The sequence below is a fragment of the Molothrus ater genome, chromosome 6 (assembly GCF_012460135.2).
Source record: "Molothrus ater isolate BHLD 08-10-18 breed brown headed cowbird chromosome 6, BPBGC_Mater_1.1, whole genome shotgun sequence".
Lineage (NCBI taxonomy): Eukaryota > Metazoa > Chordata > Aves > Passeriformes > Icteridae > Molothrus > Molothrus ater.
Window position 1 is genome coordinate 52,295,247 of NC_050483.2, and position 15,133 is coordinate 52,310,379.

The following is a 15,133-nucleotide window of genomic DNA, read 5'->3' on the forward strand; positions in this document are numbered from 1 at the left end:
TGGGCAGCCTTGCTGGTGTTAAGCACCAACTAATCCAGTTACAGAAGAGAAACAGTATTAATAAAGAAGGAATAAAAATTATGGTAGTGCTAATAGGTGTTTAATTTGATCCAAGTACGCAGAACACTGCAAAGACAAAGTAAAACTAAACTGACCAAAACCAGAAAGGGTTAAAATATTAAACACAAGCTATAGACATAAATAAAGCATAAATAAAGTAGAAACCAGGGACAAGGACTGAAATACTGTATGATGAAAGAGCCATATATGCCTATTGCCTAGAGTTCCAGTAAGTTCAAATAAGGAGCATTGAATGCTTTCTTACCATTTGCACCACTTTGTGCTGCACCAGCAAGGGACTAAGGTCTCTAGGTCTTGTCTACAGAGCACTTCACACAGAGGTACACAGAAAAACCTCATAATACATGCCATTTCACATGAGACAGACTACAAGAACTGTGGAATGAGTTCATGTGTTATATCATCTGACCCACAGCTTAGGGGTGAGATCCTTGCACTGAGATTTTGCTTTGTTTGTCCCAGCTACCCTGCTTCTACCAGGAGGCTTGGGAAGGCAGGAAGAGAGGGGCACGAACACTCTGAGCTGTCCTGTGCTTCCTCCTAACCATATTCTCAGAAGTGGGAATCTGGCAGATATCCTAGGTACATCTTGTTCTGTAATTATGAAGTTTCAAAGGATTCCAAAAAACCTGGAAACAGCCTGCTCCTCCTCATGATGCCTGAGGGAGGAGACAGCAGAGGGGGCAGCCCAGATCAGGTTGCCTGGCTTGTTCTTTGAGCTACTGTCTGCTCCCAGGAGGGCAGGGGATACCAAACAGTCATACCCACAAGGAACTGTAGGTGCTCCTCAAGATCAGGTAAGAAATTCAGCTCTTTCAGGAGGCATCATGATTATCTGGGACTGTGGATATCAAGGTACACCAGTTACAGAATAGGGAAAATCCACAGGATAGAGTCAATTCCAGTCTTCTGTAAGTGTAGCTGTATCCACAGTCTCCAGGATTAGAAAGAGGAGGAATTGGGAATTGCAAGTGATTGAGAGGGGAACATTTGGCAAAGTTTTGTTCTATTGGAATCATCTCTATTTTTATATCAATGTGATTTTAGTTTTCTCTGTAGCAATCAAGAACTGCTGTAGATTAGGCAAAAAGGAAAACTAAAGATGCAGAGCTTAATCAAAATACACAAGACAAAAGAAGAGTGAAGCCCCTAGCTGCACTAAAGGAAAAAGACAGTTTCAAGCTTGCAAGAAGAGATGCAAAACAAGAGCTCAGAACTGTCAGCAACAGGAGACAAAAGGCAGCCCCAGGGCAAGTGCTGGCAGAGTGATAGGCTCTCTGGGGAAGAACTGCCACCAGAAGATCTGCCAGGAAAAAAGCCCTGAAGGGCAGATGAGACAATCTACATGTGATACTGAGGGTGTCAGTGGAGAGGCTGCCACTAGCAAGAACTAAGCTGGGCACAGAAATAAAGTTATTTATACTGTAGTATGTATACTACATGGATTTATGGCCTATTTAACTGAGCTCATATGTCTAATCAATATACAGAAAGTATTTTCAAATGAAAATACCTCCATATACTTGAACATGGAATTCAGTAGTGATGCATACATCAGAGAAAGCATTTTAAATAAAACTAATGGACAGCAAGACAGGCTACAAGCCAAATAATAGAAAAACAGTCCTCCCAACATATAGGGTTTATGACCAGAATAGCATAGACATAATCAGATTTATGTCACCAGATAATTACTGCAGTTTTCTCTAGTACAACAAAAGAAACCAGACCTGTCTTCCCTACTCTCTCCCCTGCACTAATGGTAATAGAATTAATTAATATTATACAATATGAAAGGAAACCACACTTCATCATACATCATCATTCTTCTAAAGAGACTTCAAGAATATGCTGTGATGCAACAGAAAGGAAAATCATCCAGTGGCAGCCACCCCTCTCTTCATTCCCTCCCCAAAGAAATGGTTGTCTTAAAATACATTGGGATGCTTTTGTGAGGGGCTTGCTGAAAATTTACAGAAAGTTTCACCAACTCACCGTCACAGGCATAACCTTGTCGAACTAATCCCACCATGAGAGAAGTGCAATGACTACACTGAGTGGGGCTGGTGAACGACTTGATATTGAGCTGGTGAGCTTTAGGCTGAAAGATACATTCAGGATAAAAAATAACTTCATTTTCTGGACTTGAGTAATGCAAGCACCTCCCTCCACCACCCTCCAGTATATCAGTGTGTACATTATGAAGCCTAGGCTTCTTTTATGTAAGTACATCTTGTAGCAGGTGCTGCAGGACAACAGTAACAGTTTTATTTCCAACTCCAAAAGACAGTCAGACCCAAAACTACAACCATGTTTTGTCATCCCCTCCAACAAAACAAAACCCACTGATGTACATGTGGAAGCATTTGATTAAAAACACAGACCTAACAAAAACACAAACATGACAAACCCAAACAGGACAAGAAAACACAGAGGGCTCATTTGTAAATGATATTTTTTTTTCCGTTTTTCTTTAGAATAAGGTTAGCACAGTCCCCCTACCTTTGGTACAGCTAGAGAAATGGACTGAATGGTGGGGGAAGGAGCAGCAGGCATCCTCTGAAGCCGAATTGGTTCCTGAATCACAAGAAACTGTAATTGAGCAAAATAAGGCTGCAAGAATTTGTTTTAAGATTGGGGTGGCAAAGCTTATTGTTCTGATTTTTTTTTCCTTTTTTGAAAATTATCAAAAATTTAATTATTGTAAACATTGCCATTCTGATTTAATAGAAACAGATTGTGTTTTAAAGCACTCACAGGAAAGCCTGCACACTAACAAACAAGCAGCAATACAGAAAACATGAAAATGAGGTACATCAACATACACAAAGCCAGCAAAAAGGTTTCATTTGCAACTGTCCTCAAAGCAGGTGCAATTAACACTGAGACATTGCAAATATGCAGCATTCAATCCTGCTTCTTCATAATGAATGCTGCAGTATGTATTTATCATGAACAAGACAGAGAGACTTTCTGGTGAATTACTCTTCAGGGTAAAATAACGGGTCTCTTACTTCTTGTTGCTGCTCTGCAGTTACAACTGAAGTAGATGGTGAAACCTCTGACTTGGGACCCTGCATTTCCTGCTCACTAATAGAGCTGGTCTGCAAAAGGACAGCAAACATGTTAGATTAGATACCACATATCTGATGAAGTGTCCTTGTGTCAACAAAATGGAAACAAGACCCAGTGCTGATTTCTATATGAAGTACACATACACTTAACATCCACTCTGCAAAAAGATCTTTCCTCAAAACAAACCCTGACACCTGATGGAAAAGCTGGAAGTACTGAAATGCAAAATCTCATAGTAGACAGCATAAATGCTCTAACAGCTGCCTTCTCCCAGCAAGGCTGTGTCTAATCTCTTGCTTGCAGGTATGGAATGATGTTTGAGTAGCTTGGCAATCATCCCTAAAATAGCTGATTTCTCATGGTAGCTTACTACACTAGGATTTTTCTAATATACAGAAGCCAGCAAGTCTGCCACAAGAAAAAAATCTTAAAGTAGTAAAACTCAATCTTTTAAAAAGTTGTTTAAGAATGATTGGCCTCTGTCATTAAAAGAATCATGTCTAATTAATCACAGTGTCTTATATTTCACTAACATTTAAAGCTAGCATCCATTACAAGCTATCTATTAATTTCACACTTAAATTAGCAACTACTAATTGCCAGCACAAGGGGGAAGTATGCTACAATTGCAGAGCTAAAGCAGCTGGGTGTGGAAGTAGGATTCTGTATTACTGTACTTTCAGGACATCATGAAAACTGTGATTAACAAACATGAGATTAGACTTCACATCAATGATGTAATTAGCACTAAAGGCAACAAGTAATGAATCACTCACTTCCCAGCCAGTTTAGACAGGAAGACATCTCCAGTTAGCTCACTCAATTTGTTCAGATACTTGTTATTTTTGTTTTGTTCCAAATTGATTGGAAGGGCTGGGCCATTTAAGATCAAATTGCATGATTATGTAATATGAATAATTCAAAATACTGTGTGATTCAGCTTTAGCTATATAGTCAAACTATAAAACAGCCTCCAAGAGGTTTAGTGGATTAAGTTACAGAGAAATTAAGGAAGCAAAATATCTAGTTTTAGAGGGCCATTCTTACTAAGACAGGTCACAACAAAATAAGGACACAAAACTACTAGCAAAAACTTACTTCTTCCCAAAAGGCTAGCAGAGAAGATGTAGACGAAGAAGAAACAGAATCCTTTGTTGTAACAGATATGAGGGATAAAAACGATCGCTTATCACCCACAGGAAAACTTCAGATAGAATATTAGTTGACTAGCTAAATAAAATTTTATATGGCCAAATGAAACTCATTCAAACTAAATTAACCCCAAAGCAGATGATACAAAATATCTTTATAAGTACATGTGAAAAAAAAAAGTTGATGTAAGTTATTAAGCACGGTATCAGCAATTTTAATGTAATTCATCAGAAAATGCCACCTGCATTTCCATTGAGAATATGTATTTATTTCAGGATCCATCAAATGGAACCTTATTTAGTTATGGGCTTGATATTTTACATGTTTCTGTTTTACATCTATCTGGTCCTTTTTAAAACAATGTTTTAAAATATCAAGGTCAGTAGGTAAAGCTAGTATTGAGAAAGTAGCATGAATCATGCTTCTCTCTCTTCCCTCCTTGCCACCCATAGAGCACATCCTCCTGCTTCAACAGAAAGGCAGCATAGATATTTTGTGACTGGGAACAGCAAATACACAAACTGTATGAAAATATCACAGCATGTCCAAAGGCTTTTTTCTTTTTAGCAACAGTGACAATAAAAAAAAAAGAAAAAGAAAAAAGAGAGAGTAGACATCTCGGATAGAAAATCTAACCAGACTGATGAGGTTTTAACCTGAGCCCCTTTAACTCCACTTCATCAACAGATTGTTTCAGTTCAAGCCCTTGGTTTTATCCTAAACTGTCGATGCTTTGCAAAACAAAATTTAAAAAAAAACCCAGAAAAATCTTCAAGGATCAAGAGTTCATGAAGTAAGGAAATGTGATTCAATGTTGCATTTAACAGCTGCTTCCTGGGGGAATGCACAAATCATTTAAAGTGAAACGCCTACTTGGAGCTGTGATTTGAATGATTTGTTTTCTAAGGATCACAGGGTGTGTCATGATAAAATTATTATAACAACATCTGTGGGTCCTCTGATTCTCTTCCCAGCTCCTTCTCCTCTAACCACTCCATTAAGATCTGGAGCCAACAATTTTACAGATCTGTTTAAGCACTCCTTGAACTGTGTGAAAACTTTTCCTTGTAATAATCAGCATCTTCCAACTGCAAAGCATTTAATTCCTTGTTTGTAACAGGGTGTGCCAGCATTTCTAAAAAAACCTCTGAATATATTTCATCTAGCAAATGTTTGAGATTAACCTAAACAAAGATGCTAGAATGAGAAATAATTAAAGTGAACCTCTGAGAATATTTCCCAGAGGTGCCAGCTTCTCTACAAAATGCCAAGCAAACTGACAACTACTGGGCATCCAATTCTGTGCCACGCTGATTTGGCTAATATGCAAGATACCAATCTGCCATACAGTGCCTAAGAAATATTTTTACATATTAAAAATATAATTCTGTTATCTCATTTTGTAGTTATTTTATGTAATAACTCACTCTGAAAGTCAAATCACGTGCAAGAGGAGAGGTGTTGAAATAGTCAAAAATGGAATCTTGAAAGTCTGGAAGTTTGAGACCTAAAACCAAAAGCAGAACAGGCTTAGCTAAAAGGCAACATCACAGGTTGTGTTAGAACTCTGTTAGAACACAGTAAATTTAATTACCTGAATCTGTTCTGTATTTTTCTTCCAGTTTTTTCTTCAAACCTTCCACCTCTTCCAACAGTTCTCTATTTTTTGCCTCTGATTCCTTTAATTTACTAAAGTAAAAAAATATGATCAAAATGTAATCTGAAATGTCTCAAAGGCAGAATGCCAGTACACAAGGTTGTTAATTTCTGGTCCTACATCTCAGACTTTCAGAAAAAGCCTTTTTGTTTGTTTGTTTGTTATTTTTGGGGGGTTATGTTGGGGTTTTTTGAGGGGCACTGGGGTTTTTTAAGGATGATTAATTTTACTTTTCCCCTGAACAGACACCTCATTACTTGACTAGATATTTAAAACTGTACTTAAGACTTCAGCTATCCCTGCAAGTATCTGCCAAACAAAATTATTCTAAGAGTACTTTGACTTTTAATTCCCAAGAACATGTCTAACTCTCCAGTTAGTCAAAGAAATGGTAGTGAATTTGTTTTGAATTTGCTCTTACACCTTTTTTTTTCTCAGATGCCCAAGATTTTAACTTATTAGAGCAGGCAAGTGTTTACTTGAAGGAATTTTTACAGTCCTCATTTGACTATGTAATAAATATACATATTCTATAGAATGGGATCCTTCTGACAGAGTCCAATATCCAGGCACAAGGAGCCTTTTTAAGGAAGTTGCTGCTATTCTAATCAGCAGTTTAGATCAGCACATTAATCCCCAAAAAAACAGAACCAAAACCCTCATTACCTTTCCAAAGATATGTTTGCATCTTTAACTTTCCGTAGCTCTTCTTGAACCAGTTGTTTGGCACGAATTTCTGCATCAAGGGCTGACTGTAATTCCAGCCTTGCTGACATGTCCAGCTTCTGACTGCGGCGCACCTTCCAAAGGGGATCCTGTTGCAGTAAATTACTGAGTATTACTACAACTGTCTAAGGATATTTCTGTTCTTCCCAAAGACATAAATTAGCTTTCACACTGGTTCAGAGAATGCTCTTTTAATGCTCTTTTTATGCACAGCCTACCTGCTGCATGAAAATTAGTCTATAGTCAGTGTTCATGACACAAAAATGAAGTAATGAGCAATTTTATTATTGGTTACACCATTAACACAATATGGTGGAAACCAAAATGCTGGATCGCTGAGCATGGAAGTCAAACAGAAGCCACTGGAAATGACTAGTTTTCACTGTCCAATCTAGAACTGAGTGCAAAACTTGCACAGTGATATAATGGACTTTAAAGATGAGATAAATATCAACATTTAATGTAAAACATACTAACATAAAACATACCAAGAGTAGCAAAACCATGAGAAGAAAAAAAGGAAGAAAGAATCTTGGGTCTTGAGATGCCCAAGATACCTGGAACATTTGCCTAAGCAAGTCTTATGCTTGCTAAGGAGCATATACTATATATGCTACTATACATCTAACATATGCTACATACATACAACATATGCTATACTCCAGCATACACCATGCAATTCCTCCCTACTACCCCAAAAGCCAATATTCTGAGCTTTTCTAGACATTTTTCAGTGTGGACTATGTCTCTGAAATTCCCAAATGAATACCTCTCTAGTCATGGATGAACCTGTAAATAATAGTCATGAAAACTGAGAAGCACTTTTTATGTTGAGAAGTAACTGCCTTAGTTATAGTATAAAGAATAGACAGTGTTCTTTATTCAGGCAGAAGCTAAGATAAAAATGCAAACTGCATTTGATCCAATCTTTCTTCCTGTTAAACCTCTCCATATTATAATAAAGTCTCCTGATGATGCAAACAAATGTCAGCTCGCAGAAATAAAACTTTCTCTTATTCTCTCATATTCATATGTTTGGAAGGGGTGAGTAATTTTTCATGAGCAGAAACCAGCAGCAGATGGATTCTGGATGGCAGACTGGTGATTGGCATTAGTGGGGATGTGGGCTCCCATGCCAAGCTGCAAATGGCTCTTCCTTTCCTTATCCAAGTGTTTTTCTCTTTGAAACCATACTCCTTCATGAGAGCTCTTCTATTAAATTTTGGGGAATTCATGTTACTACTGTATGGGAAAATTATGGCACAAAGGTCTCATTGTTCTGCATGTAAATAAAGCCAAATTCTCTGTGTGTCCCTAGTTTCTATTGGTATAAGCCAGATAGTATTTTTTCACAGAAGAAAATTTACTTTGTTGTCTCACTGTAACAGCAATTATTCAACTGTGCATAACATGGTAAGGTATATTTCTGTACTCCCCTTTGAAGGTTTAAGTTATTGTTTCTTTTCTCCTCTGTAGTGTATAATATCTGTGATGGCAGATATTAGTATGAAACAACTGCCCCCTGTAATGACCAAATTCTCATCAGATTACCTAGTTGGCTTTGCAAGCAGTAGCTAAAAACTATAAAGCAGAGCAGAGGATTAATTATCTTTAGGTACAAAAATGTAGCTTCTCAGACAGGCCCAGAACATCCTGAATGTTTCTTTTTTCCTTACCAGTGTTCGTGACCCCAGACTGGAACTTCTCAGCGATTCCAGTTCTTCTGTCATCTTGGAAGCTAATGCTTGGAGATAGCCACGAGCATCCTTCTCATCACTTACCCTGTTGTGCAATTACAAAAACACATAACTTAGCAGTTTCATGGCTCACAGCACCAAATACTGCACCACCAAATTATCAGAGTGTCTGTGCTGGGTTTAGGGACATAACAGGAATGAACAGAGCAGGGAAAACTCTCCCAGCAACAGAAAACTGAATACATCCCAGATTGCCTGCCTTAAATTTTTCTTTTATCTGATTTTCTTGATTGTGGCAGTTGCTAGGGAAACTGAAACCTCCCTTTTTCCATTAGCAAGAGTTCTGCAGAGATTTGCTGTTATATGAAAATTATCTGCCTATTACTTTCTCAATTTTTGTAAGGGCTACCTTCCAGTCCTTTTTGTTTTGCACACTGGAATTCTTGCACACAGCTTGCTAGAACAGTGAATTATATAGGGAAGAAGACTGGAAGTACTAAGTGCTCTAATACAGCTAGTGAGGTTCTATATGTTAACGCTGACCTTTTAAATCTTCACCACCTTCCTGAATGGATTTATCAAAATATTCCAAACTGGATTATTTAACAATCATTGTAGAGACTGAAGAAAGTTGACACGCTGACTCTGATTTGTACTTGTTTCACTGGCATCTGGCAATTTTAACAAAATCAGCACTCAGAAGTACCATGCTTTTGCTGGTCTCAGACACAGACAAGGCCTAGTTATATGTTTAAAAAAAATTTAAAAATCCAAGCAGTTTTTCAGAAGTTGAAAGTGGCTATGTCTGGATTTCTAAGCAGCACATACCATTGAATGATTTCTGCAATCTGAGCTTCCCAGTGAGCAACAGACTCCTTCTTTGCTGCTAGATCTTGGAGCTCATCTTCCAGCTGTCTGTTCTGTGCTGTTAGCTTGTCCACGAAGGAGCAGAGCTGAAACAAGAGATTCATTTCACTTGTGACTTAGATCAGTTTAAGACTTTTTATATATGTGTATGCCTATACACCTTTAGAATCTGAACAAACAAGACCACCCCAGGCTATCTGGATGGGCTTCCTTTTTGTGAAACTATCAGTTCACATAAAATAATTTAAAACAAAGGAAAACAAAAAAGCAAGTGTAGAGGTCAGAGAGAAACAAGGTTTAACTGTAAACCACCAGGAAGGCAGGCACTGTGTGTCAATGATTCCCTCTCTTTGCAACCTTCATGAGGAATCAGCAAGGTGGTGTCCTCTTAATTGTGGGAATCAATCCCCCAAAGAGCAGAGTAGCAAGACGCTAAAGTTACTACGTAGCCAAATCTCTAATATTTATATGGCAAAAATGAAGTTTTTAAAATTCAGATAGTGCCTGAATACTCACAGATCCTGCTCTGAACAGTGAGTAGACTACTTCAACATCAGAGACTAATGAAGTAAGAATTATATGCTTCCTGAAATAATTACCCTCTCATTTTCTGTTGTTAGTTTTTTGTTATCTTCCAAGAGCATAGATCTTTCACGCTCATATTTCTCCTTCATTGTTCCTACTGCTTCCTCCATTTCACTGTGCCTAAAGAGAAGGGCAAGAAATAGAAACACACTGTCACATTGCTGAACCTGTAGACTAGGATTTTCAAAAAGGAATAAAGAGAGTTAGGGTGAAACAGCAGCCTGCACAGGCACCCATGCAATGCAATACATACACACAACAAAAAGAAATCCATAGTGAGGGGAGCGTGCCCAAAAGCTTACCTCTCTCGCTTTGTTTTCTCTAATTTATCCTTTAATATCATGATCTCTTTCTGGAGTGCAAGCTGATGGCTCTCTGAATCATGTACTTCCTTTTTCACGTTTTTTACTTCCAAAACATGTGATGCTTCTCGTCGAACCAACTCCTCTTCATAAAATAAGATTTTCTTTTCCAGCTCAGACTTAACTTTGGAAAGCTCCTGCTGATGTTCCAGTGTGACACCAGCTGCCCGGCCTCCCTGCTTCAACTGCAAAACAAGAGGAGAAGCCATCAGGGAGAAGCTGTGATCTTTATATTTTGAGCATATTCTTAAAAGTCAGAATTGTCCAGTTCGTGGCATTTTGGAAAAATATTTATTTGGGCACTGAGTGATTTAAAAGGTGCCTGTCCCCAAGCATTATAAATGACTGCTCTGCTTACATGACCCAAATAAGGGGTTGAAATGGCTTGCAGAGGTAACAAATTTGGATCACACTGCTTTACTAACTGCTTAGAAATTATATAAACTGAGCATTTTCAAGACATTAGTACCCAGAAATTAAAGGCTTTCAAGCAAAAAAGGCAAATAAATCTGCATGGGTTAGGTCAGATTTCTAGTAGTGCTGCAGTTTTTAAGTCTCCCACTGGTATCAACAGTTGAGTAAGCCAAACTATTGCAGCTTCTAGGCCATGAGTAAATATTTGTCAAAAACCATGTAACCTTTAGAGCTTCCAGTTCATTTTCCAGTTGTTTGGAGAAAACTTCACTGTGCTCACGGAGCTTGCGTTCCTTTGATGCTTCTGCTACGACTTCTTCAAGTTGGGCTTCCAGCTGTGAAGAGTCATTTTAGGTCATTTCAACACAAGATAACACTATCTGGATCATTCATTTCCTTCCCTCCATACGGCCTAGCAGCAAGTTTTACTTATTTCTATTTTAAGTTACACCATTATAACAACCATCTCAGAATGTCATGATAATTGTTTTGCCTTCAGTGATTCAGGCATCCATCTGTCACATGCAGAGAACTATTATGTTATGACTCTTTGTACTGATGTGAACTACATCAAGCTCATTCAGGGATAACTGCACAGCTACTATTACAGAAAAGAGAAGGAAATGGCACTAGGAAGACACTGCAGCTGAGAAAGAGAAAAGTCTCCCACATTTACAGGTCAGCTCCACGGCTCAGTATCTAAGTAAAGCAGCTTAAAAATATCAACCTTTAAACCAAATTACTGCAAAACACTTTAAATATGAACACTGAGTATTTTTACTTTGCAATTATGGAACAAAATAAGCTTGATCATCCATTTATTGACTTCAGAAAGCTTATCAGAAAGACAATTTAGATTTAGTGGCAACTAAGGCAACTGCTGGAACTGAAGCAATAGCAGCACAGTTTCATACCCTGACAGGAAAAGTAAGATTTGTTTTTCTATGTTCAAATTAAACTAGCAAAGCTGTTTTTAAAAGGATTGTACTTAGAACCGTGGGACAAGATAATGAACTTCTAGACTGTGCACTGAATAGAAGATTGATACAACTGTTATGAAAGGGAGTACAGAGGAATTTTTAAGAACAAAGACATGAGATTTTTAAAGCTCTGCATGAAAGTATTTAACTGCATTAGCAACAACACTTGAATGCCTGCTGCACTCTGCTCTAGAGATGAGATGCCACACCAATTCATCAATTCCTAGTTGACTATCATATCTTGTTCATGGAGAAAAGCCTTAGAAACTTCATCATCTACTACATTTTCATAGACTACCCTTCAATTTGCCAGAAGTTTCCTAGCCTATAGAGCTATTGAATTTCTCTTCTCTTTCACCCAGAGCATGCAGAAAACATTATGATTTTTCAGTGATTAAAACACTCCAGATTAACCACAGAAATTTTTCTTATATTCTCTTCTGGCTATCCACTTCATCTCATGTAAAATTATAAATTGCCTAGAATACTAATTGGAAATTAGCCTGCTTAAAGATATTACTCCTACAATGACTTACATACAGAGGAAGGAAAACCACGTATTTTGTTTTGTATCACTATTCCTCATTTCAGCTCAAGAGAAACATTCAGTTAAAAAAACAGTGAAGTCAGAAAACGCCAACCTCAGAGCACATGAAGACATTCACTGAGCTTTATAGGTTTCAAGCTGACTATGAGTCAAGCCTCTACAAGAATCCAAACACCAGAACTAATAAACTGGGCATACAGCAAGAATACTTTCCTCAAGATTCAAATCAGTCTGAGTGCAAATAAAAACCCCACAAGAACTCCCAGAAGACACTCCCAATTTTTCCATACAATCACACAGGAGATTCTGGGTAAGCAGCAGCTGCAACACATGAGTGCTAGCTGTTTTATCAAGCTACCTCTTTTCTCAGCTTCTCAGATTTTCGGACGTCCTGGCGCAGAGCATCGATTCTCTGCATGCTCACTTCCAGCTCCTCCTCTTTGTCGCGGAGTTGCCGGGACAGCTTCTGCTTTTGGGAGCGCAGGTCCCCCATCCTCTCACTGAGCTCAGAGAACTCCTGCACAGCCAGCTTCCTTTGTTGGTGGGCATCCCTCAGCTCTTTGGACTGCATCTTTAATCTCTCTGAGGCTTCTACAAGTTGCTGGTTTCAAAAAAAAAAAAAAAAAGAGTAATTTGAACTCCATATATTCTTTCCAAGAAGAAACTGGACCTACATAAGCTTGTTTTGACCACCTCGTGTAACTACTAAAGATTTCTAATTCTCAATTTACACAATTGTTTAGCTAGGCAGCTGCAGTGACATACAAAGACAGCTATTACTCTGCTTCTAGTGTGTCAGCTCCAAAGATACCTTTGGTATCCCAGAAGTCTTTCTTATAAATGTGACCACACAAGGTGACCTCACTTCCAAATAATTTGATTTTACATTACCACCATGTACCTGCACATTTGAAACCTTGTTTAAAGGAATGCTTCAGAAGACAGGAAATCAGGAGCAACATCAAATACATTGTACCAGCACTGAGGGGCTCCAGCAAATGTGAGATTTTTCAGAAAACTGAGGAAAATTCCTTAAAACAAATTTTGAAACCCTTAATACTTTAACTGAAAGTATAAAAACTATTTTCTCTACAGAAAGTAGTTCACAAAAATTAATGGGATTAAAATACAAATGGAATGTTTGACATAAAATCATTTGAGAGTTGGAGGAAAAAATAAGAAAAAGAGCAGAATGACACAACAAAATAAATGTATACTGTAGAAGGGAATTCTAAAAATTTCTGCCATTAGTAGGAGCATTGCAGGAAGATTAAATTCCCAAAAAGCATGTGCTCAGACCATAAGATCCACCTTCTCTGCTACTTATACACTCTGGCAAATAATCCCTACCACTGCTTAACAGACCGAAGAGAGACTGTTAAATTCTAGTGTAGAAACAGCCCAGAAATTCTGGCCCATGCATTACTTTTGGATCCATATGAATGCTCAGGAACAATATGGCTGGTAGACTTTTGCAAAACTAGTTATTCCAACATAGGTAGCTTTTTTACTATTATTGAAAGTGGTAGCTAGTATATGCAAATCCCTATTTACTTTACTACAAAATATGTTGCTGACTTAAAAATGAAATACTGCTAAATTTCAGGAAGCAAACAAAGGGATAATTTATACAGCAGCAAATAAACTCAATGATTACATAGAAGTCATCATTAACCTTGAGCAATAATTAACCTTTTGGTATAAAGGAAGAGTAAATGGGCTCTTTCAATGAGCTCTGCTAACTTCTGTGCAAAGATTCTTTTCCCCTAAATAGGCAGGTGTACCCTAAATGTCACCAGCAGGCCCTGGTGTCATGTGAACTGACCTACAGTCAAAACGCCCTAATTCTGCCAGAGATACCAGCCAGGTATCTGCTGGGGCTGTTTTCCTCCCTCATCATTCCCTGAAACTGGAAGAATAGAGGAGAATAATACTTGTGCTCCTGATCCCTTAACAAGTCATCCCAAGGCTCTGAAGTCTCTCTTGATTGCCTCAGACTTCTACTCAAACAGTTAAGAATAATTAAACAGCTTAATTAAAACCATTCTTTAGGTGTTTGTTTAATCTAGCAGAACACATTTGAAATAGTAAGCCCATCAACTTCCAAAAAATAAAAGTGTGATATTTTGGAAAGCTACTGTACTGCTGAACAGGTTCCCTAACATCTCTGCATTGTTTTAAAAAGCAGCATTTAAAACACTAAAATTGCAATCACAACGTAACTGAACTACTTTACATAACCATTAAAAAAAGTATCTATCCTTGGATCAGTACCTTATGAAGGTCCTCCTTTTCTTGCCTCAGTACTCTGCACTGCTTTTCTAGTCCTTTCAACTTGTGCATGGAGTCTTCATGCTCTTGTCGAAAAGCCACTGCATCTGCAAGCTGTGCTTCCAGTTTACTTATATCTGTAGATAAATACATATTAAAGGCAACTGGTCCCAAATTAACACCAAAAACACAAGCCACATTACTCGTGCAAATTGGCATTACTATGCTTGGAAAATCAACTTCTTTCCTATTCCCGCCATCTTAGACTGTTTAAAGTAACTTTGGGATATTGATACCTCAAAATAATTTTATTTTTCTCAGCCCCAAAGATTGTGATCTCTAAGGGAAAAAGCCTTAGCACAAGGCTTTGTTTTGTTTTTGAGGAATGCAACTTCTAGCCCTAGAAAATCGTAAAATAAACTTGAAATGTTCCAATTCCAGTTCTAGTAATGTGTTTCCTAAATAGTTTTCCTTAGGCAACAAAAAGGCAACAGTCATTAGTGCATCCAGCAAGACAAGCAAAGACCATTTATTTTCTAGATAAGAACTAATGAATAGTTTGGGAAAGAAATACCATCCTGCACAAGGTAACCTGGAGACCTGACTGACCATACTCCTGGCAGCTTGTTCTCACTTTACTTTCAAAGTGAGAAACAAATAAACAAATCTGCTTTGAAATTACTGGTTTTAAGTGCAAAACACCCAACATAGCCACCTTT

General features: G+C 37.9%; 1 protein-coding gene across 8 annotated transcripts in view; it reads right to left on the reverse strand.

Annotated features, from left to right (window-relative positions):
- The window catches only part of CDC42BPB (CDC42 binding protein kinase beta), a 91,170-nt gene that overhangs the window by 18,614 nt on the left and 57,423 nt on the right, over nt 1-15,133 (reverse strand). For 4 of the 8 annotated variants that reach the window (XM_036383234.2, XM_036383233.2, XM_036383237.2 and 1 more), the window contains exons 12-24: nt 14,418-14,551; nt 12,502-12,744; nt 10,841-10,951; nt 10,143-10,387; nt 9,855-9,960; nt 9,217-9,341; nt 8,368-8,473; nt 6,632-6,780; nt 5,903-5,997; nt 5,736-5,815; nt 4,255-4,305; nt 3,096-3,185; nt 2,077-2,182 (exon numbers count right to left, since the gene is read on the reverse strand). In XM_036383234.2, the coding sequence (XP_036239127.1) occupies nt 2,077-2,182; nt 3,096-3,185; nt 4,255-4,305; nt 5,736-5,815; nt 5,903-5,997; nt 6,632-6,780; nt 8,368-8,473; nt 9,217-9,341; nt 9,855-9,960; nt 10,143-10,387; nt 10,841-10,951; nt 12,502-12,744; nt 14,418-14,551 (1,641 nt within the window). Of the gene's footprint in view, nt 1-2,076; nt 2,183-2,583; nt 2,659-3,095; nt 3,186-4,254; nt 4,306-5,735; nt 5,816-5,902; nt 5,998-6,631; nt 6,781-8,367; nt 8,474-9,216; nt 9,342-9,854; nt 9,961-10,142; nt 10,388-10,840; nt 10,952-12,501; nt 12,745-14,417; nt 14,552-15,133 lie in introns of all 8 variants that reach the window. The other 4 variants (XM_054515030.1, XM_036383238.2, XM_036383239.2 and 1 more) reach the window with 3 other exon arrangements.